General features: G+C 38.6%; 1 protein-coding gene across 2 annotated transcripts in view; it reads right to left on the reverse strand.

The window, feature by feature from the left end:
• Positions 1-2,523: 2,523 nt before the first annotated feature.
• The window catches only part of LOC106808828 (serine/threonine-protein kinase Chk2-like), an 11,029-nt gene continuing 3,624 nt past the window's right edge, over positions 2,524-9,928 (reverse strand). For both annotated transcript variants that reach the window (XM_014811700.1, XM_014811699.1), the window contains exons 2-14: positions 7,982-8,109; positions 7,559-7,637; positions 7,254-7,319; positions 6,994-7,084; positions 6,590-6,698; positions 6,218-6,271; positions 5,932-5,996; positions 4,962-5,151; positions 4,299-4,462; positions 3,989-4,104; positions 3,567-3,652; positions 3,267-3,362; positions 2,524-2,823 (exon numbers count right to left, since the gene is read on the reverse strand). In XM_014811700.1, coding sequence (XP_014667186.1) covers positions 2,698-2,823; positions 3,267-3,362; positions 3,567-3,652; positions 3,989-4,104; positions 4,299-4,462; positions 4,962-5,151; positions 5,932-5,996; positions 6,218-6,271; positions 6,590-6,698; positions 6,994-7,084; positions 7,254-7,319; positions 7,559-7,637; positions 7,982-8,109 — 1,370 coding nt within the window. In that variant the 3' untranslated portion in view covers positions 2,524-2,697. The remainder of the gene's footprint in view (positions 2,824-3,266; positions 3,363-3,566; positions 3,653-3,988; positions 4,105-4,298; positions 4,463-4,961; positions 5,152-5,931; positions 5,997-6,217; positions 6,272-6,589; positions 6,699-6,993; positions 7,085-7,253; positions 7,320-7,558; positions 7,638-7,981; positions 8,110-9,928) is intronic.

Raw genomic sequence — 9,928 nt, forward strand, 5'->3', positions numbered from 1 at the left:
TTCACTTCTGATAATAATATGATACTGAAGCTTAAAGATAAGTTTGTAAAGGCAGCAAGTGATTTTAGTAATACCTTGCTAGAAAACGCTCTAGTTACTGGATATAGTTATGCTTTTTTTATAAATATGTAAGCCATATAGTTCATTCATACATTTATGGCATTAACATGCATGTGACGTACACTAGAGATATATACTGGTGTATGTGTCCTGAACCACTATTATATTTATTTAAATTATTTGTGATCGCCTTTCTAGGTATTCAAACTTCGTGTTGAACCAGGGTCTAAATGAGAAACAGTGTGTTATCTTTGCACATCATAAGCCTCAAACCTCAGGAAAGCGCAAGTCGCATATACGTAAGTACAAGTGCCTATTTAATAGGAGAAGTTGGCCATTAACCCACTAGTATGGGCTAAATAACCATGCATCAGTCAGCCACAATTTTTCAGTTTTATCCTAAAGTCTCACACTGGCCTGTGATAAGTAGTGTATAGGTACGATCTCAGCTGTTATATTTTCTTGATTCTTTCCATGTACGCTTTACATGAATAGCTTCATTCTGGCCCGACTTATATATCGATATATCTAGTCGTTGACTCAAAGTTTCGTACTGCATTGTCAGCCTCAGTTAGGTGCCTGCCTGTGTACATACAGCATTGTGTAATACAATGCTTAGGTCAAGGATTACTGGTAAAGGCAAGCAACATGATAGTACTTTTTTTGTTCTGCTACGTAGCAGCGGCATTGAAAAACGTGCCGTTGGCGCACACATCTCTGGATGAAGAGTCGGAAACTGTGCGTACTGAGTTCAATCAGTATCTCAGTCAACTGCTGAACAATATGAACGACAAACATGAGCAGGAGGAGCTAAACATCATTGAACAGCGTTAGTATCGTCGTGGCAACCACATCGGCAGCAGACTCTGTGGATACCTAAAGGGTAATGTTCCAGGTGAGATAGTGCAATAATTGCCTTCAGTGGTTACCTTAAAGTGTATGCTATGTCAGTAGAGCAAATGCAAGCGAAAAAACTGACAACTGATAAATCTCATCAGATCTCTCAAGGTCTAAACTTCAGTAACATAAACTGCATACACACTTCTGACTGTATTAGTGTGGAACCACTAGCTGGGATTTAATATTTAGAAATAAGATTGCTGTGGATAAACTTTTGACAAGGCTTTTATAAATATAAGGTTTATAAACATTAACTTCCCAAAGCCTGCATTATATAACTACAGATCAACATTCCGCCCATAAGCTATATGTGATAATTAAAGAATAGAAGTGTATTATTTATTCGTATTTTGAAATTATTTCACGTAGACCTCTATTGTGGTAGATGCACGTAACTGCAACCTGATATTAGTGTAGAGTTTTAGCTTCTATAATCTTACAGTCTGATATTTCAGTTGTGACAGTAGGTATCAATGGCCAAGTTTTCATGAAATTTACGGCAATCAGTTACTGGCAATACAGTATTGGTCTTGTTTGCTAAAAGCACTTTGGAAATTTTTGCAATATCTAAAAAAACATTAAGCCACATATTAATATAAGAGCAAGTAAAATTGTTACCAACAAACCAAAATGAACCAATGTGTGTTATCAAAATTACATGTACCTTTTATTGTACATATTCTTAATTACAATGTAATAAACGCTTATATCTTATCTTGAAACACAAAAAAGATGTTTAACTGTATATATGTATATAATATTACATTCTTCACCAATATGTCAACATTTCTTCAGACATGAAACAAAATTACATGTACCTTTTATTGTACATATTCTTAATTACAATGTAATAAACGCTTATATCTTATCTTGAAACACAAAAAAAGATGTTTAGCTGTATATATGTATATAATATTACTTTCTTCACCAATATGTCAACATTTCTTCAGACATGAAACAAAATTACATGTACCTTTTATTGTACATATTCTTAATTACAATGTAATAAATGCTTATATCTTATCTTAAAACACAAAAAAATGTTTAACTGTATATTTGTATATAATATTACATTCTTCCCCAATATGTCAACATTTCTTCAGACCTGAAACTAATGCAACATATTCAAATAAAGTAGAAGACAGATAGATAATGACAAAACTGAAAATAAAAACCCTACAGCATATAACCAGAAGCCATAATTTAAAGACATAAATGTAGAAACTAACAGATTATTAAAACCTGCTGATATAACCCATTTTAAACAAGACAAAAAATATCACATGATTACTCTTAGTTCTTTTCTGTTGTCTTAACTTTTGCAATACTGAGTACCACATCCAGCCAGCCTGATTGCAATGCAATTGCCTTGGATATCCACCAAAATTCTACCATTAATAACTCACAAATGGAAATTTAGTAAAATACCAGATATCATACTTTTTCTTACTGCTTATAATTATTAACATCTAGATTGTACCCAGATGAGAGACCGGTTACCAGAGAAGCGTCGCCTGAGAGTTGTTGATCCTGCCCGCTGAGCGGGGATCTTGCGCGCAGTTCCGCGGCAAGACGCACGCGATCGCGGGAACGTGCTACGAAAGTATCACGCGCTGGCGCCTGGTGCTGGCTAGTTCCTATCAATATTCAACTACAAAATATGACACGTATCTCACAAAGACATCATAATGACATATGCAATGATTTAGTGCTGAGCATAACGGTGTGCATTCCATCCTACTGCAATCGGCGAATGACCTGAGGGGGTGGCGTTTCATCCTGTGGTGGCCTCTGGTAGTCATTTCGGGAAACGCAGGTTTTTTCGAGTTCTGCATCTCTGTCTGCTGAGCGTTTCATGGCTCCCTTCCAAACAAATTACAACAATTTTTTATTATTTTTTAATTTCTTTATACGATTGTTTATTTACAGTAAACTGACAAATTAAATTGGATATTAGTAATGCATTGCTTAGATGGCGCATACCTTTAATCACAGATCTATAATCCAAGACCAATATTTTTACCTATCCAATGAAACATCCAAGTTTCTTTTACGATAGATTCAGAAAATGAAACACTTCTATTTTCCCCATACAGAAGAACAGACTTATGTAAAGGAAGACAGAGAACCCTGATATTTACAACCAAACATGTGGTTAGCTCATTTGCCTGCATTTGTACAAAATACATGCTCTATATGTATGCTCTCTGTATGATGCACTTATCATTTCCCTATTACAGTGGTTGGTGGCATTCAGTGTGAGGATGCTCACAGGCTCGCATAGTTTCAAATTATCTTACTCTTACCTTTCTTGGACTAGTGCGCTTTGATGATATTGGTGGTCTCATATCCGCATTCTGTGGGTGCATGATCTTGTTAGCTTTTCTTTGCATATCTTCATCCTGAGAACAATATCAACAAATGGGCCTTGGTCATATAACTATTATAGTTAGATGCTCACACAAAGCAACAAATCTACAGTTTTATCTATACATCAGCTATATTTTTATTCCTAGTTAATACATGGTAATATACAGAGCAGTAAGGCACAACACACTATCTCTGTACGCAAATATCCATCTTGATATATTAGTTTATTAACGTACACATAGCCACTTATGGTTGAGAGCCTCTGACATTGTGATTCGGTGCTCAGGCTTCACTGTCAGCAGACGCTTGATCATATTAATTGCTGCAATTATGGCAAGTACAAATATTTGCATGGAAATTCATGGACACTATGGGAGACGTTCGCGTACTAATGCATACAGAAAACAAACATGAAGTTTAATTTTGGAATTTGTTGAACAAATCAGGAAATATATTTCATTAACACAAAATGCATTTATATTATAAAATATTATTACATTATAAAATTGCATTATGTAAATAAATTTTAGCTCATATAAATTTCGTCAATAGTCAATTATACTATAATATAATAAATATTTACTACACAAGTGTGTGACACCATGGAGTGTCTAACTAAAGTTACAACATGTAGTAGCAGGAAAATCTGCCATCAAACCTTCTCCAGAGATTGCCCGCCAGTGTTTCTTTGGGAAGCTGTATCGGCCTCTAATGATTTGATCCGATAGCCTCATGTCAGTGTAGTCACTGGAGAATGGTGGATAGCCTCCTAGACTATACCAAAAACATGCATACAATTATAGAGTTGTTTCATATATATTATAAGGCTATGGAAAAGCATAAAATGTCTGCGCAACATCAGTTGCAAAATATCATTCGAAAACATTATTTCAACAATTTTTGGCAACATTGTCATTACACAAAGCAATAGCAAAACAATGAAATCCGCACATTCGATTATGTTGTACCATATATAAAGTATGACACCCAAACTCCAACAATCAATGGCCTTTGTGTAACTTCCACTGCCTCGTGTCAGCAGCACCTCAGGTGCCAGGTAGGTAGGTGTGCCGCAGAATGTCTTTAGCATTGTACTGCCATCTACCAGTTTTGACAAACCAAAATCGGTTATCTAAAAACAAAACAGAGATAACGTCCACATTAGGATCAAAATCAATGGCTATGCATGCCTTAGGCGATTATTATCTTCATTAATTTGCAGCATCACATTTCTTGGCACAACCAAACAGGAATATTTAACACAGATACCAGCAAACCATCTGGAACGAATACTGTACACGCACGCACGCACGCACGCACACACACACACACACCTACATGCTGCATGCTTGAGCTTACACCTCACAATTAAGGTGCGATTAAAAGGAACCAGGTTGGGGCCCACATATTTGTTCAATAGAGCCACTAAGTACGTATGTATTCAAATTGCAAAAAATTATCTGTACTGCCACACTATCAGCAGTTAATAATAAGTCTATCATTATTTGTCATTATATCATTTATATAATTTATTGTCATGTCATTATTTGTCATTATATAATAATGAATTTGTCATTATTGACCCCTGCCACTATACATACAGAGTATCAGCAGCACATTAAAGCATTCACCTTTATGAGCGTCTCATTCGTTTCAGCATCGACAAGCAGGACATTCTCCGGTTTCAGGTCTCGATGTGTGATAGCCTGATCGTGCAGGTACTTTATGGCCAACACCATCTGGTAGAAGATGAGCTTTGCTGTTGGCTCATCTAGTTGACCGACGCTCGTGATCCGATCGAAAAGCTCTCCACCTTCAACCCTGAAGAGCGTCATTTTACACAGGATATTTTATTTACGGAGGATGAGGATGATACGACATATGCGTAGTAGTGTAGGGCTGTCTCTGGATGTTTTTAAGTTTGAGCCAAGACTTGAGCCACCAAAGTTATTTTTTAGCCACTAATGAAACACTATAGCCAAACCTATAGCAAGACATAAACAGGTAATGGGTATGGGAAAAGAGGGGTACGAAAACATTTTACGACATGACGCTGCAATTTGACGATTTCATTATTCAATCGTAAATTTGTGAGCATGTAAATCATTTGTCAATTGAATTCGCTACTTAGTGTAGTAAAATCGCCGCTGTAATTATTTATCACATTTTGCGAACGTGGCGAACGCCAGCGGTAGCCCTGGTGTAGTACCATTGGTCTGTTATCTGCTTGAACTATATACCTAGATGTCACAACACATACCAGCACTTCCACCGACTCGCATTTATTCAGACACCTTTTAGCTTACAGGCATCTAATTTTGTCAATTTATCCAATTAGAGTCACATCTCTGTTAGTGGTTGCCTCTATAGAGTGAATTCATGTATAACCACTATCACCAGTCTACAGATATACTTTTGGCATTTCCTTAGAGTAGCAGTAATACAGAGAAACCACCTCTACAGCATATACACATGTCTACAAAGCACAGTTTTGGTATTTCCCTCGAGTGACCCTTATATAAATGCTGAACAATACACAAGTACCTGTCACATTGCGTTTTTGCAGTAGAGGTTTTAATAGGGATATATGCAGTAGCTTACAGTTCAAGCACAATGTAGAGAGTTGAGTCTGTGTCTATCACATCTTGTATGCCAATGATGCAAGGCTGGAACAAACAATTGTGTGAGTAAGCAAACAGCAGAATAATACAGCACAACTGGAACGATTTAACTCTGAGTGGCACCAATGCAGTGAGGAGAACGGTATTATCAAGAACTAAAATCGTCGCTATAAAAATCAATTCAAGGAAATTAAAAATTATACCCTTTTCTACATGACTTAAAAAAATCAAAATGAATGCTGCTAGGAATTGATTTTGATACACACGTGTTTTAGACTTTTTAGAATCTTGACTTCAGACATGACCTGTGATGTAAGATTCTGAAATAAATTAACAAAAGCTCTTTTGAGCAACTGTATTCTGTTAATCCACACAAGTTATTTGCTGCTCTACATTCAGTTCTTGATACACTAGATATAACTAAGTGAACCAATATACCACTGTCATAACAGTCTATACAAGCTAGCAACACTGCCATTTCTATCCTTTAAACATGGCATACAGTATCTTGAGAGTTCAAAATACAATTTCAGAACAGAGATTCATTGTGGGTTTTTGGAAGAAATCATGATAATTGCAAAATACATGTGTATACTCGTGTATTTTACATGATTCTCCTTACAGAATGAATATCTTACCATCTTATTACTGCTGCCAAGGCTGAACTTGTTCTTCTCCACGACCTTGATAGCAACTCGTTCACAGACACCTTTAGAAAACGCCAGCCTCACCTCTCCACACGCACCTCTATGCCACAAATAGAGAGCAGGTCTACCAGTTAAATACACCCCCAAACAAATGAGAGCTAGTAATATAGCGAAATACTATCTCTTTTGAAGGTTAACTGTAAAGACCACCTGCTCAACACAACAAGTCAAATCTAACGCGTTTTCTCATTTCATTCATATCAGCTTTATCAACTTTGAGATTAATATGGGTTAATTAAAAGTTCAACTAATCGTCAGAGGAACGTGCATGATTTAAAATATACAATGTTATATATGCCATCAATTGGCAGCTATTCAATGTAATTAGTCATTACCGTCCCAGGATTCTTGACATTGTGTATTTCTGGCGTAGCTCCTCTGGAAACTTTACATTTTCCTTGTCCGCATTATCCATGTAGACAAATGCTTAAAGAGCAAATAATAATTTAACAGTTCTATGGACGTATTCAACCATTTAAAGATTGTCATTAGGCATGTGGACTCAAATCATACACTGAAATAGCTCCAACTATAACCTCCACTAATGATAACTATTGGCAGATAGTAAGTATATAAATTAGATTGCAGTTCTCACCTTTGTGGTTTTTCACTGATAGCGAAATCTCATCATTGTTGTTAAGCACTTGTTTGCGGTTCTTACCTGCAGAGACATACAACATTACCAAACCAAATTGTTTAATAACATGCATAACAACATCTAGACTAAATATTATCCCTAAACAGAGACAGGTCTGTTAGTCAGAGTTTGGGAAGTGCGTATTAAAAGGGTGAGGCACTATTATCCTTTTGGGTCTCGTATATAAATACAAAATCTTATACATTACTAGACATTACTAGACATTTTACTATACATTTTATTGACCACAAAATTTCAAGTACCAATTTTTTCTCCATTAACGAAGGTCCCATTGCTGCTTTTGTCTTCTATAAATGTATAGATGACTGAACCTTCCTGTTCCTGAATGTATAATCGGAATTATGGGAAAAAATTATGATTAAACACCAAAAAGAAAATGAGAATAAGTGATTTATGCAGCCATTTTCTAAGGAACATCCTTTGTTCGGGAAACGCTAAACATAGGTATAACTACTAACATAGCAATTAAGCTTGTAAGAATATGTTGATATGGAAGACCATATCAGAATAACACAACATAACATAACATGGTATATTTATGCATACAATATAGTTATGATTTAGTATATGACTCAAAAATCGTTTACACCCCAAGGAAGCCGACCACGAAACCATAATTGCCACACAAACATGCCAAATTTAATGTCATTAAAAAACTTGATTACCCTGAGTATTTTGAAATGAAGTTTGCTGTATGCTGCAAAATATGGCTTGGAACTGAGTGTAGTGCTCTTCGTGAAGCAATAGTCGCATTCGTCTCCCCTACCAAATATGTGCTCCGGATTCATTAAGTCTAGAAGCAGAAATAATACACATTCACTATATTATATAACGTAACATGCCATATTGATAAATATTAATTTTGCATTATATTACAGAAACTTTAATTCACTGTGTATTTGTAATATTATATATAGTAAACATATATAGAAATCAAAACCTGATTTCCAATGTCATTCATAATGGCAATGTTAGAAATAAGTATCTGATGCTACCCATGATATGATCTGCTTGCCACAAATAACGAGTAGCGAGTGTGAAAATAGCTCTACTCAGATAACACAGGGGTACAGAAGCAGATAAAGTACGTGTAACCCATGCACCCACACTTATCCCAATGTACTGGTTTCTAAACCTGCATTCATTGTGTCAACATCCCCAGCTTGGTAACTGTTTGTTGGGTTGCAGAAATGGTACATTTCAGTGCCCGCAGAACGGGGGGGGGGGCTAAGGGGGCTTGAGCACCCCCACTTCTTTAAATGCCACATAAGATTAAATAAGAGAGAAAAGAGTGAGGAGAGGAGAGAGCACGATACGCGTGTGCACAGGAGCTACCACAAAATCGCTCTACTGGATTGTAACAAATTGAGCACCCCCCCACTCAAAAATCGTTCCACGACGCCTGCATGCAGATTATTTTGCTTAATTTCACTGATGTCATCTCTCGAGAGAATCACAGAATCACTGGACATTATAACTTATATACGCACTACTATTGGACTGTGCCAGGCTGGCAGGGTCTCTGTCTCCCTGGGTACTGCCGGAACGTGCCCTGGGTACTGTCCGGTATACCGGACCTGAGATTAGGGGCGTGCCTTTCAAAGGACCGGGAACGAGGCATATGCAGTACCCTAAATGACCACTTGAGTGGAGGGGGCCGGGATCAAGTGTACGTTTCGCGCTATGCCGAACCCGTACCCCAGGGTACATCCGGGCAGCTACCCAAGGAGACATAGACGCCTATTGTGGAGATTTCAGGGGGAGTGAATGATTGTGGGCAGAGTTCAGGGGATGACCGTCATACAACCAGACCAAACCACCGCAACAGAGATTGGAGAGTTTTCCTGAGGGAGGGGGCTCCCATAAGCAGCCGATGTGGGAGGTCAGGGAATTGGCACCCTCACGTACACGCGCGCGCGAGAAGGTGTGGCGCCAGCCGATGCTGGGAGGTCAGGGAGTTGCACCATTCACGTACTTGCGCGCGAGAGAGTGGCGCCAGCGAGCAAGTGGGCAGACAAGGGCGCTACGACGCTCAGTGCGTATATTCAATCCAAGGGTTGCATCCACCTGTACACGCTTGTAAGCGAGGGGGGGACAACGGCCAGGCACCCGACGTGCCATCACCTTCTGACACTGGCACGGGACAGGCGAGGCGCCGCCGTATCCTAGCGTCAGCTGCGGCTCTATATAAGGCAGCCGAGACCCATTGGTAAATAAGTCAGTCTTCGGAACGCACGACACGAACGAACAGAAGGAGCAAACGAACGAAGCGAAGAGCAAGAACGAAATCAAAACAGACAAATAACCAACGAACAGATCGCGACACGAACGAACGAACGAACGAAGCGCTCAGCGCTCAACCAGAGAGCGAAACACACACCGGCGGAGGGAGAACCTCGCACAAAGCAGGAGACGCCCGAGCAGCGTATACTTATACGTAAGGAAGCTATAGCCTACACCGACAGGGAGACGCACTGCCAGCCCACGAACTCGCGCCGAGCCGCGAAGCACACGATGGGAGACGACAGAGACGGCTACAGTATTAAACCTGATGAAGAATAGCTAAGAGAAGTAAACGTGTATCGCCTAACGAGATAACAGTAAAACGTGGC

This window comes from Priapulus caudatus, unplaced genomic scaffold (assembly GCF_000485595.1).
Source record: "Priapulus caudatus unplaced genomic scaffold, Priapulus_caudatus-5.0.1 Scaffold308, whole genome shotgun sequence".
NCBI classification, from domain to species: domain Eukaryota; kingdom Metazoa; phylum Priapulida; class Priapulimorpha; order Priapulimorphida; family Priapulidae; genus Priapulus; species Priapulus caudatus.